Source organism: Physella acuta, unplaced genomic scaffold (assembly GCF_028476545.2).
Source record: "Physella acuta isolate Inbredline_101_S28 unplaced genomic scaffold, ASM2847654v3 ptg000208l, whole genome shotgun sequence".
In the NCBI taxonomy this organism is placed as follows: Eukaryota; Metazoa; Mollusca; class Gastropoda; family Physidae; genus Physella; species Physella acuta.
In genome coordinates, this window is record NW_026731727.1 from 327,501 (window position 1) to 343,327 (window position 15,827).

The window sequence follows — 15,827 nt, forward strand, 5'->3', positions numbered from 1 at the left end:
GCTGACAGGGGAAGTAACCTCTGCTGCAAACAAGGGCAACCATTCACTTTCTCCGAGCCTTGAAACGTGTGACCTTACTGGCGGTGACTGACTGACGGCGTGATGGGGATTTGGATGTGATGGCAACTGCTTCACGTGACTCTTACGTCACCATTATCGTCAACTGGGAGTTCCAGCTAAGACCAGTGTTTCTTCCAGACTTTTCTCCGGGGGGTGGGGGGGGGGGGGTCAACATTTTTCGTTCGGGGGGGGGGGGGGGGGTCGGACACTGGTAAAAGTGTATGTCTACTATATAAATTTAATCTCGTTCGGGGGAGGGGGGGGTTGGGACAGTAGACTTTCGTCGGGGGGGGGGGGGGGGGGGCTCCGCCCCTCCGAAGAGATGCCTAGAAGATACTCTGGCTAAGACACTGTAGAATGTGACACTGTGTATAATGTGACACTGTAGAATGTGACACTGTAGAATGTGACACTGTGTATAATGTGACACTGTAGAATGTGACACTGTAGAATGTGACACTGTGTATAATGTGACACTGTAGAATGTGACACTGTAGAATGTGACACTGTAGAATGTGACACTGTGTAGAATGTGACACTGTAGAATGTGACACTGTGTAGAATGTGATACTGTGTAGAATGTGACACTGTAGAATGTGACACTGTGCAGAATGTGACACTGTGTATAATGTGACACTGTGTAGAATGTGACACTGTAGAATGTGACACTGTGCAGAATGTGACACTGTAGAATGCCACACTGTGTATAATGTGACACTGTTTAGAATGTGACACTGTGTAGAATGTGACATTGTGTAGAATGTGACACTGTTTAGAATGCCACACTGTGTATAATGTGACACTGTTTAGAATGTGACACTGTGTATAATGTGACACTGTAGAATGCCACACTGTGTAGAATGTGACACTGTAGAATGCCACACTGTGTAGAATGTGACACTGTGTAGAATGTGATACTGTGTAGAATGTGACACTGTGCAGAATGTGACACTGTGCAGAATGTGACACTGTGTATAATGTGACACTGTGTAGAATGTGACACTGTGTAGAATGTGACACTGTATAGAATGTGACACTGTAGAATGTGACACTGTTTAGAATGTGACATTGTAGAATGTGACAAACAGTAATGAATGTATTTTATTCTCACTTCTAGCAACTGTACAAGAGAGTGCCAGCGGGAGGGAACAAGCACGGTCTCGCGCCACAAGAGACGTCACAAGAGACGTCACAGACGACAGTGGCGAGAGTGTGGAGGGGGACAGCCAGGAGGGCAAAACTACGCTCACTGCTCACGTGGCTTCACGGACTGATGACGTCACACACTCCTACGGTCCGGCGGCCGATGACGTAAACACGACCGGTGTCATCGCCTTGAAACCAGCCGGCGTTGGAGGGGAAAACAAAAATGGCCCGTCGTCAGCCAAACCGTCCATGCAGCTTATTGGCATAGTCGTCGGCATTGTCCTGGCCAGTGTCCTCATAACCGGCTTCATTCGATGGCGGGTAAAGAAGCACCTGGAGGCCAAGAGAAAACGTAAGCTGGGCGAGGCGGACAGGCCGTCTTTCAGCAAGAAAATCATGCCCACCCAGCACATGGACACGATATACGAGTGTGAGGAGACGACCGAGGCCACGCCCTGCCACGTCACAACGGCCCGGGGAAAACACGTCTGCTCCCCCAAACGCGACAAGCGAAAACACAAAAACAAACATTCGAAGAAAAGAAAGAAACTGGATGGAGTAGATCGCCTACTGGGCAGTGAGTCGTCAAAGGTTGGAGGTGACGGGTCGAGGGTTGGAGGTGACGGGTCGAGGCTGTCATCTCAGTACGACGCAGTCTGGGACAAACGGATATACAATGTCCCCACGGGTCAGCCGGCCTTGAGGAGATCCAGCCTGCCTGAAGAGATGCCATTGACAGGCGGCACCACGCGACTGGACACGCCCCCTGTGACGTCACCGTCCAGAAGTCCGTCGTCTGCCCGGAACATGATGAATTCCATCATGAACACATGGAGTTCATTGACCTTTAACCGGGAGTGGGTGGGCAGGCGGTGGCTGGAGCGTCACAACCTGCAGATCCACGATGTTCTGCGCCAGGGTGGGGCGGGCCAGACCCGCGGGCAAACCACGGCTGCTCCGTGTGACGTCAGGGAGGATGAGGAGATGTCCATATCTAGCGACACCGTCTCCGTGAAAAGCGACGAGTCGGCTGGTGACTTGATGGGTCCCGTGAGCCCCCAGCCCCAGGGAGCCATCACGCATGACTGGTCACAGCCGTACGTCATGGACGAGAACGCCAACTTGACCAGCCCGCCCGGAGTGGACGAGACCACGTCGCCAGGGAACAGCGGCGACGACACGAGAGTAGCGTCCCCTTTGTTGAACAGGAGCTACAGGGGCGGGGCCGGTGGTGAGCCGTTGTCCAGATCTCTGGAGATGGTGGCACCAAGCGCTAGACGGCTGAACCCCATCCCTCAGCTCAACCAAAACATTCATCGACACTTGCTTTTTGCCGGCCACCAACGTCTGTTCGCCCGTTCCGACGCCAACCTTGGTCGTCATAGCAACCAGTGTGAGCGCGTCACGGGTAGACACCAGCGGTCGAGCCAAGCACCGAGAAGCCCCAGGTGTGCACGGGGTGAGCAGCTCGGCGCCGACAGCTCGCCCTGCTCGACAAGTTACCCAGGCCAGGAGAACAACTTCTGCACTGACACCAACTTCTGCACTGACACCAACTTCTGCTCTGACACCAACTTCCCCAGCGACATCCCGCGTCACGATGGCGTTGTGCTGCACCAGCTGTCAGACGGCTCGAAGATCATCATCCTGCCACCCCCTTACCACAACGACAGCCCCCCGCCCTATCATAAATAACGCGAACATGCTGGAATGATTGGAAAATTGATGGAGAGCATGTATCTTTAATTTATAATATATAGATCTACAAGAATTGAATGATCAGCGTTTACTTCATGGCGATCTCATCTTTATAAATCACCACAACAAATAAGCCATTCAATCAAATTTGTTGTGGTCCGCAATGAAAACAAAAGAGAGACTACTCTAAACTCGAAGCCGTGTTCTAGCGGAAATGGAAAAAAGTGTCAACACAGAAGTAAACTTTGTTTCGTCACAATAGTTAGATCTAGATCTACATCCCCCATTCAGGCCATTGTGCTTTGTCTGAAACTTTGTTGGAAAGGGAAAAATTCAAGCAATGATTATTATGTGTTCGCTCTGATCATCAGTGATATCCTAGCATGCTTTCCCGGTTCTATTTTATCTGACAGTGACAGGTTCTATTTTATCTGACTGGATCTGTTTATCTGGTTTTATTTTATCTGACAGGTTCTATTTTATCTGACTGGTTCTATTTTATCTGACTGGTTCTATTTTATCTGCTATTTTAATTATCTGACTGCTTCTATTTTATCTGACTGGTTCTATTTTATCTGGTTCTATTTTATCTGACTGCTTCTATTTTATCTGACTGGTTCTATTTTATCTGACTGGTTCTATTTTATCTGACTGGTTCTATTTTATTTTTATCTGACTGCTTCTATTTTATCTGACTGCTTCTATTTTATCTGACTGGATCTGTTTATCTGGTTTTATTTTATCTGACAGGTTCTATTTTATCTGACTGGTTCTATTTTATCTGACTGGTTCTATTTTATCTGCTATTTTAATTATCTGACTGCTTCTATTTTATCTGACTGGTTCTATTTTATCTGGTTCTATTTTATCTGACTGCTTCTATTTTATCTGACTGGTTCTATTTTATCTGACTGGTTCTATTTTATCTGACTGGTTCTATTTTATTTTTATCTGACTGGTTCTATTTTATCTGACTGGTTCTATTTTATCTGACTGCTTCTATTTTATCTGACTGGATCTGTTTTATCTGACTGGTTCTATTTTATCTGACTGGGTTCTATTAGACTGCTGTTCTAATATCTGACTGCAACTTAGTTGACTGGTTCTGTTGTCACTAAAACATGACATGCCCCTAAATTTGTAAAACATGACATCATGCCCCTTATGTTGTAACACATGACATCATGCCCCTTATGTAGTATCAAATGACATCATGCCCCTTATGTTGTAACAAATGACATCATGCCCCTTATGTTGTAACACATGACATCATGCCCCTTATGTTGTAACACTTGAGATTCAAGAGGCTTGTAAGACATGGCTGTGATTCAGTATTATATTGTTTAATTCATTAAATATGCTGTAATTGTACATTGTTATATTCTCAATGTATACCCTATGTCCTTCACGTTATATTCTCAATGTATACCCAATGTCCTTCAAGACTCATGGAACTAGTAACAAAACGTGGTCCCAAATTAACAAACGTAATCCATATCCATCATTATCTAACACAGAGTTTCTTCCAGGCATCTCTTCGGGAGGGGGCTGACACCCCCCCCACAACGAAATGGAATTTATATATAAAATATATACTTTTAACAGTGCCCCCCCCCCCCCCCTATTTTTTTTGTCTGCTCCCCCAAACATTTCAAGTGCCTCACTGGAGAAAAAATTCTGGAAGAAACACTGATCTAACGTGATCCATATCCATCATTAATTGACTGACATGATCCATATCTGCTATTATTGTTCACTGATTAGGTTGACTAAAAGTGAATGCAAAGCTTTACCCAGTATTTTGTAGACACAGCTCAGTATTGCTTTATTATATTTATGGGCCATTGTTTCTTTGTGGGCACATGTTCATGTGTCTGATGTGAGTACATGTTCATGTCTGTTGTGGGCACATGATTTTGTATTTATGATAACTTACTTAAGGAATTCTAGTGTAGTTGTATAAAAATTGTATTGAAGTGTCACCTTGGGTTTTGTTCACAATACACAAGACAAACTGTGGCAAAATTTTATTGAATAAAGACCAAAATCTCAAATAAAAACATAATTTTACTGATATGAAATCAAGCAAATAACAAGTTTTACAACTTTTCAAACATTTTTTTTTCATTTGTGATAAAATTTAAACATTCAATAATTCATGGTGACACAATGCCATGAAACATCTCACACATTCAATAATTCATGGTGACACAAGGCCATGAAACATCTCACACATTCAATAATTCATGGTGACACAAGGCCATGAAACATCTCACACATTCAATAATTCATGGTGACACAATGCCATGAAACATCTCACACATTCAATAATTCATGGTGACACAAGGCCATGAAACATCTCACACATTCAATAATTCATGGTGACACAAGGCCATGAAACATCTCACACATTCAATAATTCATGGTGACACAAGGCCATGAAACATCTCACACATTCAATAATTCATGGTGACACAAGGCCATGAAACATCTCACACATTCAATAATTCATGGTGACACAAGGCCATGAAACATCTCACACATTCAATAATTCATGGTGACACAAGGCCATGAAACATCTCACACATTCAATAATTCATGGTGACACAAGGCCATGAAACATCTCACACATTCAATAATTCATGGTGACACAAGGCCATGAAACATCTCACATAAAAGATATCAACCCCCCCCCCCCCCAACACTACACATCAGAGATTGTATAGCTCAGCACAAGGCTGCTAACTCAGTAACTGTTCCCATCTTGTGGATGTCACTTGCCACCAGAGTTGCCTGACTTGAAGCAGCTGGGCATCACCAGTCTCTTCATATGCTGGGCTCACCTCACTAGAGCAGATTATCTGCTGCACCATGGCCCATCAACTCTACAAGTTTTAACTCTATAGACTATATACACCCTCCCCCCCATTGTCAACTTTGACATTTTTAAAAATCAAATTGCCAGCAGAGACCATTTTTGGCCCATAATAAATAGCAATCAAATATAAACATTATAAAACAAGATGGATTCTATTCACATCCAACTATTTACAAGGGGAGAGAATCATGATATTAAATGATCCTAGAGGTGTGTGGAGTATCAAAACCTAAGTGTACAAGCTACACTTTTTCATTTGTTCTGATCAATTATACACTACAGCTTGTTTTATTTACATCTAATTAGTTTTTTCAACTTCGATAAAAAAAATAACCACAATTTGATTAAAGAAGTAAAAATTTGATTGTGTGTAAGCTTGTCCATAGCAGTCACATATAGCACGGAGTTTAAAGTTGAAAATACCACATGCGTTATTGGCCCCAAACAAAGAAAAGGTTGAAACTGTGTCTAGCCCCGCACTCTGGAGATGAAGTAGTAGGTGATGACAAAGAGCAGGACCAACCCCAGCACAATGTAGCACATCAGCTTGCGGTTGTTTTTCCCTGAGCCAACCATGTGAGACAACCTGTTCATGCTACCAGTCAACAACCCTTCAGAGCTGCTGAAGTCTCCGGCCTGTAGAACACAGTGTACACAAGTTTTTATAGTGGGGATCACAGAATTTTATATATGTTAATTTTTAACTCAACATTCATACATTTTCTTTTTGCTCGCCATCAAACAAGCTCTAGCTTAGACTGAGATTATGTGACATATAATCTACGTACCATAGAGTCAATGTATCGGTTAGAATCTTTGGATTCGGCTTCAATGTCCAGCGCAATCTGGAGAAAAGATGAATTTCTTTTAGTTTGTACACAATAGGCATTGATGAAATAGTGTTCTAATAAAAAATTAGCACTGATGAAATAAAAAAAGAGATAATGTAATATTTTATAAATGAGCTTAGTTTATATTCAATGTAATTTTTACCTCAGGGGTTCTACATAAATCATGTGACCCTCATTGACTCATGTGATGATGTGTGATGATAGGGGGAGATATTAAACTTCACATTTTAAAAAAATTTCCAGCTGAAATCGGACAACAGCCCTTTACACTACAGTAGAAGGTAATTATGTAGTACATGTCTAGGGAAGTGTGGTAACAAAAATTATTTACCCCCCTTAGTAAGGAGACCTTGTCAGCCAGACCAGACACCCTGCGCTGGTTTTCACTGTCCAACATTTCCTCAGAGCTGAGAGGGGCTGGAAGAAAACACAGTTTACACATTTTTAAATACTTAAGTAGTAGCATTTGGAAAACATGAGGACAAAAGGTTTCTGGAAGCCAACTAATTTGCAACATTGAAAAAACTAGTCAAAAAAATAAATTTAACTCAACATAAACACTTTTACCAAGGATTTGTTTTGCTAAGGGATTCAGTCTGACCACTCAAAATAACTGTCAAAAATTCGTTTCTTCTAAAAAAATGTTCTGCTGATACCAGCCATTACCTTACTTTCAAATGAACAAGTATAAAAATTTGAATTAAAACACTTATATAAAGCTTCACAGGGAAGTATCCTACCAATATTTGGCAATATTTGCAACTACAAAAGCAGTAGGAGTCCTTATTTTCCTTTTTTAATATTGTTATTTAGCTTACCAACATTTTAAACATTATTTTATTAATTATTATTATCATGATTATTTTATTACATTGGGCGTATTCTAAATATCATCCCTATATTATTAAGATTTTTAAAAAGTGGTAGTAAAAGATGGGAGAATGTTTATACCAGTGTCCGATAATGGGATCTTCTTTAAAAAAGGGGTGTTAGGTTACTAGTAGTTAACTAAATACACATATGGCTGGCTAATGTCAATGCTAACCCTGTCCCTAACCCCAACCTTAGTCCTACCATATGCCTAACCCTAATTTCTAACCATAAAGTTAGCTGAGATTACAATACTACCAACAACCCAACACACTTTTTTAAAAAAGAAGATTAAAAAGAAGGTTTATTATTCTGGAATGGTATAGCAGTAAAAAACAGTAAAACAAAGGCAAAGTCTGTCACACAGTTCCGGAATCCACCAGAATTAGTGTTAGACCTGTCTTTTTTGTTGTTGTTGTTGTGTGACTGACCGTGTAAATGTGTTACAAGTATTTAAAAGTTGTTATTTAATGAAAGAATGATCGGCCATACATATCTTGACCTTTTTTTTTAAATTTTCTTTAACCCGCTATTGTTCTTTTGTCTTAGGTTGCAGGCAGGTAGTCTTATAAAAAATTATGAGGGAAGCAGTAAGTGGTAGTCTACATATAATTTAACTACCTGTATTTTGAATTCGCGCGCCGAAATGTTTTTGAAATCTTTGCAAAAGCTGACGATTAGGGCCAGACTAACCCACCCCTCACTGATATCTAAACTTGTATGAACTGACCGTGACCCCAAGTACGTAGTTGGTGCTGTTTGGCTGGGGAGGGGGGGGGGGGGAGGGAGAATAAAAGTTGCTATGCAGTTCATGCTTTGACGTATTAGACTACACTACTGTGACCTCACAGTGACCCCTCCACCACCCGTCTCATGTTGTGTACCATCTCTTGTGTTGTGTGTGTGTGGGGGGGGGGGGGGGAGAAGGCGGAGAGTGCAGGGATACCGGTAGTTTTTAATAGCAGACAAAAGTTTCTCAGCAATAATTATGGTGTGGTTACAAAGGTCTGGTTTCATTTTCAAAGTAGGGTACGAACTCTGTTTCTAGTCACATGTACTATCATTTTTACATTTTTGTAATCATTTTTACTATTTTCGTAATCTAGATTGTTTTACTTGGCCTAGCAGCTAGCTAGATCTAGACCTAATTACTTAATTGTCGCAAATTCACTGCAAGTCAAAAACATTAAACAAATTATTACATTTGACTTTATTATTTAGGCCTATAGGCCTATATATATATTTTTTTTATTTTTAGATCTACTAATTTAAATCTATTAGGGCCTATTAGACTTCTATATTTATTCCTGTTTCCTTTTGTCTATTAAACTTAAAAAATTACTACAACAATCGACTTTCATTTTATTTATATTTCAATCGTCAAATAATTTAATAAACCAGGTTTACCGTAACTTTAGTTAATAGTTACTGAAACTCAACAAACATTACCCGATAATTTCCGACGCTAAACTAAGGTTTTACAGAAGATTCAACTATTGGACACCGGTATCTAGATCTATATTCTATAATCTATAGTAATCTATAGGCCTAGGCCTAGTCAATACTAATCATCCAAGACTTTGATTTAGGATTTAGAATTTAGACTTTAAGAACCCCCCCCTCCCGACCTGAGACGGCTGAGGCTGCCTGAGGGTAGTCAACTTATTGAACTAATCAACTACGACTACTACTGTACTCATGTACTGTCTTATTGTGAAGTTAATCAAGTTATTCTTATTGAACTTGTTACTATTCGTATTCTAGTCTAGATCTAGTTACTTTGTATTGGAATACTTGAGTCTAGCACTAGCAGTCTAGAAATAAGTACTAGAATTCTAAAAATTCTACCAGTAATCTAACACCCCATTTTAAGAATACGTTGTCGTGGTATCTTAAGACCAGTAGGTAAAATCACGATATAGCGTCGGAAATTATTGGGTAATGTTCGTTGAGTTTCGGTAACATTCGTTACTGTAAACCATCGTTTATTTGACCGCTGAAATAAAAATAGAGTCAGGTGCATTAAATTATTGTTTTAACGTAATTTAATGTTTAACTGACAAAAAAATAGCAATAATTAGTAAATCTAAATATTATTAATAAAGTCGAGTGTAGTAATTAATGGTTTTTTTTTAAGAAACAGAAAAAACCTGCAGAAGATTTGCGACAACCAGCTCTAGTTCTTTTAGTAAATAAGACGATTAGATTAACTAAAGTTAAAAGTAGTAAGAATATCTAGAATAATGTTTAGTAGCAGCAATAATTAGCACATACACTTAAAATAATTAGAAATACAAAATAATTAGCAAAACAGTATTTAAAATGCAACTAAAATCAATCCTTGCACATTTTTAAACATTAAGTATTAAAAATAATATGGCGGCAAATAAATTATGGTTTACAGTATTTCCGGTGGTTTCCGGAACGGCTCGACAGACTACGCCATAGTTTTACTGTTTTTTACTGCTGTACAGTTCCGGAATAATAACCGACGCTATATCGTGATTTTACCGACCAGTAATCCCAGTATATCACATATCAGGCCTGGATTGTCTAAAAGCGAATTTGGTTTGATTTACAAATGAGATTTGGATTTAAAGAGTAAGCAAACATACCACCATTTCTAGGCTTGTTTCGCCAGTCTGCCATGTTGTCAATGTTTGTGTTGGCAGGTTGTGACTTAAAGGTGGATTGGAAATAAACACGATCTATTTAATAACAACCCGTCAGAAAACAATCGCCGAAATCCTGCATTGACGAAACCCGAAGTAATAATAAATTGAATAAACCAAAGTAAATTCAACGACGAAAATCACACGGCATTGCAATTTAAAAAGAAAATATTGTTATAATATGACAAGGTGAGATTGGAAATTCTGACATCAGCTTGGAGGGTCCTGACTTTTTACTTTCTCGTATATACGTAGTATAGAGAAAGTATTGTAATCGTGCAAAAAAAAAAAAAAAATCGAGATTTTTACAAATCTCGACGTTTTACACCTCACTGATACGGAAAAACATAATTTTGCAATCTTGTCCATATGTCTGTCTGTGTGTCTGTCTGTCCGTGTGTAAACACGATTACTTGAGTACCGTTACAGCTAGGTTGATGACATTTCATATATAAGTATTTTAACAAAATCGTAGATCCGTATCAACTTTTGAGCGATTTCCGATAACCGGAAGTGGTACTTTTCCTACTTTGAATTTTTCAAAAGCCTATAACTTGAGTACTATTTCAGATAGATAAATGAAATTTCACACGTAAGTAAAAGATCTAATTCTCTACCTTCTGTCAAATTTTGAGTAATTTCCGTTGACCGGAAGTAATAATTTACGCTACTTCCGATTTCTCAAAAAACTAATGTAAATTTTAAAAGTACTAATAATATTGCGCACTATTATGCGCTTTTTTATTTGGCGTTCACTTGGTGTGCAATTAATTTGTCTACGAGATTTTATTCTATTTTTAAAACTTTAAGTATTTAAAATGGATTAAAAATCATGTCGATAGCCCGAGTTCCCATCCCCTGTTATTTTATATAAGAATATTCGAGAAAGTTTAGGGGAGATCACTCCCGGTTTATTTACTTTTTTTTGTATACAGCGTAGGCAGTAGCGTAGCGAGGTCGGTGTCACCCCCCAGAGGCGTAGCAACCCTTCCCGGGGACAAATTTTCGATTTGCACCCCCCCTCCCCTCAAATTTCGATTTGCACCCCTCCCGTCAAACTTTCAATTTGCACCCCTTCCCCCTCAAGTTTTTCTCTATATATTTTGCTATTTTTTGCCTTGGTGTCACCCCCCTAAATGGTGTCACCCGGTGCGTTCCCCCCCCCCCCCTCTACGCCCTCTATAAAGGAAGGATTGTAAACGTGCAAAAACATCACATGCAATTTTGACAGTTTTACATCTCAGTACTTCAACATCCAAGGAGTATAGGTGACTTATTTTAATCAGGCAAAATTGTCCACCTAGAGAACTATATATATATATATATATATATATATATATAACTATATATATATTTGAATATATATGTCCATCAGTGTGTTCGATACAATGTGCCTCAGAGTGGTGTAACTTAGAGAGTATTGCCCACCCCCCCCCCCCCACCCCCCCCAAGAGTGTGTGTATGTATGTATGTTTATATATATATATATATATGCCTATATATATATATATATATATATATATATATATATATATATATATATATTGCTACGACCGTGGGGGGCATAGATTGGAGGGGTAGGGTTGACTATAGTCGTGACCCCGACTAAACAGGTCTTAACTAAGACGATTAGCGGAGCACATGTTACAATTAGATTGTAATTACGGACAACAGCATCATCAATGGGGGTAGGTGTAGCTGACACGTATCTAGTTGGCCTGGGTGACCGTAATAGGGGTAGTTTATTAGCAGAGTCTGACATTTTAATCAGGTATTCCAGAACTGTGGCGACATGCAAATTAGCCTAGACCAGATGGGGAAGGCAAAGAAGTGAGGACTAGGAGGGTTAGAGACAGTCTGGGCATAGCAGCTCACCAGTGAGGACGTGTAGTTGTACTGTATTAGACCTAGGCTAGGATAGACTGTTAGGGACAAGTAGATTAGTCGAACCAAGGACTATAGTTGTTGTAGATAGTTTTATATTTTCTTATTGTGTTCCATGTGGTGGCGGGTTAATGTTAGGTGTATCTTGTGGCAATAAATAGAAATCACTGAGATTGGTGTTTATTTATTTTTATTTTCTTGTTTTTGTTTACAATTCCCTGACTAGTTCGAAAGGATTAGAGAAGGGGGTCGTAACAAAATATATTATATATGATTCATTTTTTTTAATGATGTCTTGTTAAAATCACATCATATTCAATCGACAAATTTCCAATATAGAGTTTAATTCAAAATTGCATCAATGCTTTTCTTTCTTTTGTTAAGTCTTTAAATTAAATTTTCGTTTCAGACAAATTGTGAAAACTTAATAAAACCCGTGCCTCCCCAATCATTTAGTTTGTTAGAATATAAATAATCATACAGTATAAATTGTATTTATAACAAAGCTAGTTTGAAAGAAAATATTGAATTGTTCCCCTTTGAAAGAAAACTGCTTATCACTCATACTTTACTGAAAATTTAAGCAAATCTGTATTAATATTAATTAAATCAAGTTTCAATAATCAATCTTCATACAAGTTTATAAGGTGAAAAATAATTGCTAGGATTAATTTTGAAAAATACCCTTTTTAGATGAAAAAATGTATTGTCAATTAAATAGGATACATTTACTAGAATTGGAAATAAGTGAATAAAAACCCATTAATATTCTCTCAATAATACTATTATTATATTTTATAATGATGTTTTAATTAAACAGCATCAGCAAGAGAACATGTTAAGCTGAAAATAAAATACCAAAAGTAAATAACTATCAAAGAGAGAAAAACATGACCTTTTTATAAACCATCCTGTTTACTCAGTGTTTAGAAGCTAAACCTAAACTGTGCTGGAAATACCAGGTCAAATGATTTGGTTTATTTACAGAATAGGGTAAACTTTTTTGTCTGAATAGGTGCTAGTTTGTCTGATTTAATGTTTTATTTAGTTTATTCTTAGGGGAGATGGTCTCTTTGGTAATTCATGAACAAGACAAACTGAGTCTCTGTGAAATCACCGCCATAAAATAACAGCTACTGGCACTTCTAGTGTAATTTCAGACATGACCAGGCAGGTATTATTTTTCACCTAGAGTTTGAGCAATGACTGAATTCAATGTGTTGGATTTGTTTATTGATAAAATGTTAAATTGACAAAACATTTTCTGTTGAAGATGAGAATATTCTGTACAAGACATTTGCAATATTTTATGAAGTCTGATAAAGCTGTCCAGTGAGTGATAAACATAAAAAGAAATAAAATCAAAATATCACAGTGACTAGCATCAAGTTTATTTTATCTAAAATATCCCTCCTCTTTGAACCTTGTGTAAAGCATATCATTGTCTCTCACAACGTAGGAGAGAGTCTTTTTACAGTAGAACTCGGAGTCCATGTGTAGATTGTCTATGACATCTTCCAGTAAATGGGCTCTCAGTACATCTGTGCCAGGAGCCTCAAACTGAACATGTGTAAAATGGACATGAAGATGATAGTATGATGGCTGGTAGTGGAAATAAACTCTTAATTTATCAGATGACAGGCCATATTGGTCTTTAATTGCAGTCTGGGGAAATAAAAGAAAAACAATACCATTTTAATAAAATCCAAACAAAAGTAGTGGAACTCTACTAAACTTGAGTAATATCTGCATATCAGCTCTTTACAAATAAGACGAGTGGTGGAAAGCTTGCCTTGTTATACATGCCACATAACCCTTCCATAATACGCAAACAGTAGATATGGAAAATATGCCATATAACCCCTCCAAAAACAGTATACACAACATCACTAATTTAATTCTGTCCAAAATGGCATATAACTACAAGGTACAGTGTGTTTCCTTTGTTTGTGTCACATATTTTTACAATTGAATACTTGAAATCAAAATCATAAGAAGATGTAAAAACTACAACAAATATAAGTAAAAACTGATAAGAAATGAACAACAGAAGAATTTATTTTAACACTAAAAGAACTAAAGCATATTGTAAAAGGCTTACCTTTCCTTTGTGTAGTATATTTTCTAGTAAGGGTAAATGCTCCTGTCTGAGGTCACGTATAGATTTAATTCCATGTTTATGGACTATGGCAACCATATATAAAGTATTAGCATTTTGTCTATCCCATTTCATATCAGGCACCATGACAAACCCCACCTCTGGATCAGCATCCTCCACTATGATGCGTTCAGACTCAGATTTTTTCTCAAGTATATTGTAGACCCACTGTGTAAATATACAAGAAATTAAAACATTATCACCAAGATATTAATTATAAAAGGAGTTTAATAGAAAACCTAATGTCATAAGTAGACACTAAAACTAAAATAGTTCTTTACCTGTATGCTAAATGTACTTTGTTGTATATAAGGAAGAGTGAGTTTGCTATAAAGTAGTGGGGTTTCATTGACTATAAAGGGCTCATGATCTGAGTACTTGGCTATATGCTTCTCTGTCGCTGGGTGGATTAGAGTTGCCTTCATGTCTGAAATTAAACAACAGCATTGATGTCATTCTTACAATGATTAATTTTATGCATTTGTTCAAATACTTTTTATTTCAGATTTAAAAAAAAAACATCAATTAACACAAAAGTCATGAAAACTCAATAAAAAACTAAGATTAAGATCGCACTAATGGTAGTATGACACCAGCCATTAGAATAAACATTTTGGAGGCCCACCATAAACTAACCTGCTCCAATGCCATCAGTAGGATCACCCGAGTAGACATCATGAGTGCTGTAGATATCATTCCTTAGTGTTTCATTGGTCTTGGTCATGTGCAGTAGCTGTTCAAGTTTTGACAAGTCAAATGCTTTCCTTTCAAGTAGCAGCACAGCATCTGCTGGACTCTCTAATCCACTATTGGTTGGCAGCAAGCCACGGACAGTAATTAGCTTGTGGCTTGCATCTTCTCGAAGAACATTGATTAATTTAAAGTCTTTAAAGACAGTGTCTTTTTTAGAATTAATTTGTGGCTCATCCTTAAAGTTATCTTCTAATTTCTTTTTTTTAACCTCCATCACTTCTGTATTCATGTGGTAAAGTTGTTTGAATAGTTGATCTAGTTTAATCTTACTAACTAAAAGAAGATAAGAATGCATTTTATTAAATTAATATTACAGTAGATTACATACATATTACATACATTAACATGTCATAGTTGTCATACACATTCATTAAGAATTAATACAATCAGTTTTTTTTTAAGTTTCAGATCTAACTAATAATGGTTATTGTAGGAAATTGCCCAGCACAAATATTTTAAATTTCTTTTAATAGATTAGAATTAGATAATATAATGATATATATATATATATATATATATATATATATATATATATATATATATATATATATATATATATAAAATAATAATATATATATTAGGCCTATAAATAAATATTATGTCACTAGGCGACTATAGGCCTATCTAATCTATAAACTATAATAATAATGACTAGGCCCTATAAATAATGAATATGACTGATTATAGGCCTACTATTAGTTTTATTACATTAATAATAATTAGGGCCTAATATTATAATTATTCGCCTAGCTTCTAGCAGCTCAATGACTAGATCTAGATATGGAGTCTAGAACTAGAATGTAGATAGAATGATTGATCTAGACGAGAATGATTCTGTAAATACGAGTAGGACTAAG

The 15,827-nt window shown here is 37.6% G+C and overlaps 3 protein-coding genes across 7 annotated transcripts in view; 1 reads left to right on the forward strand and 2 right to left on the reverse strand.

The window, feature by feature from the left end:
- Positions 1 to 4,427, forward strand: part of LOC131937353 (uncharacterized) — a 15,503-nt gene extending 11,076 nt beyond the window's left edge. The window contains exons 2-3 of one of the 2 annotated variants that reach the window (XR_009386216.1): positions 1,178 to 3,298; positions 3,376 to 4,427. Coding sequence is in view for 1 of the 2 variants with exons in the window: in XM_059294704.1 (XP_059150687.1) it covers positions 1,178 to 2,901 (1,724 nt within the window). In the remaining variant the exon portion in view is untranslated. Of the gene's footprint in view, positions 1 to 1,177 lie in introns of both variants that reach the window. The other variant, XM_059294704.1, reaches the window with a different exon arrangement.
- A 524-nt stretch (positions 4,428 to 4,951) lies between these two features.
- Positions 4,952 to 10,248, reverse strand: LOC131937356 (BET1-like protein). The gene is made up of 4 exons (XM_059294711.1): positions 10,119 to 10,248; positions 6,965 to 7,050; positions 6,571 to 6,627; positions 4,952 to 6,418 (listed from the first exon to the last, which is right to left on the reverse strand). Exons 1-4 carry the CDS (start codon positions 10,150 to 10,152, stop codon positions 6,251 to 6,253), a joined length of 345 nt encoding a protein of 114 aa, XP_059150694.1. The 5' UTR covers positions 10,153 to 10,248; the 3' UTR covers positions 4,952 to 6,250.
- Positions 10,249 to 13,434: 3,186 nt separating this feature from the next.
- LOC131937354 (m7GpppX diphosphatase) overlaps positions 13,435 to 15,827 on the reverse strand; it is a 39,356-nt gene continuing 36,963 nt past the window's right edge. For 2 of the 4 annotated variants that reach the window (XM_059294709.1, XM_059294706.1), the window contains exons 2-5: positions 14,854 to 15,243; positions 14,499 to 14,644; positions 14,161 to 14,385; positions 13,435 to 13,724 (exon numbers count right to left, since the gene is read on the reverse strand). In XM_059294709.1, the coding sequence (XP_059150692.1) occupies positions 13,455 to 13,724; positions 14,161 to 14,385; positions 14,499 to 14,644; positions 14,854 to 15,199 (987 nt within the window). In that variant the 5' untranslated portion in view covers positions 15,200 to 15,243 and the 3' untranslated portion in view covers positions 13,435 to 13,454. Of the gene's footprint in view, positions 13,725 to 14,160; positions 14,386 to 14,498; positions 14,645 to 14,853; positions 15,244 to 15,678; positions 15,818 to 15,827 lie in introns of those variants that run through there. The other 2 variants (XM_059294707.1, XM_059294705.1) reach the window with 2 other exon arrangements.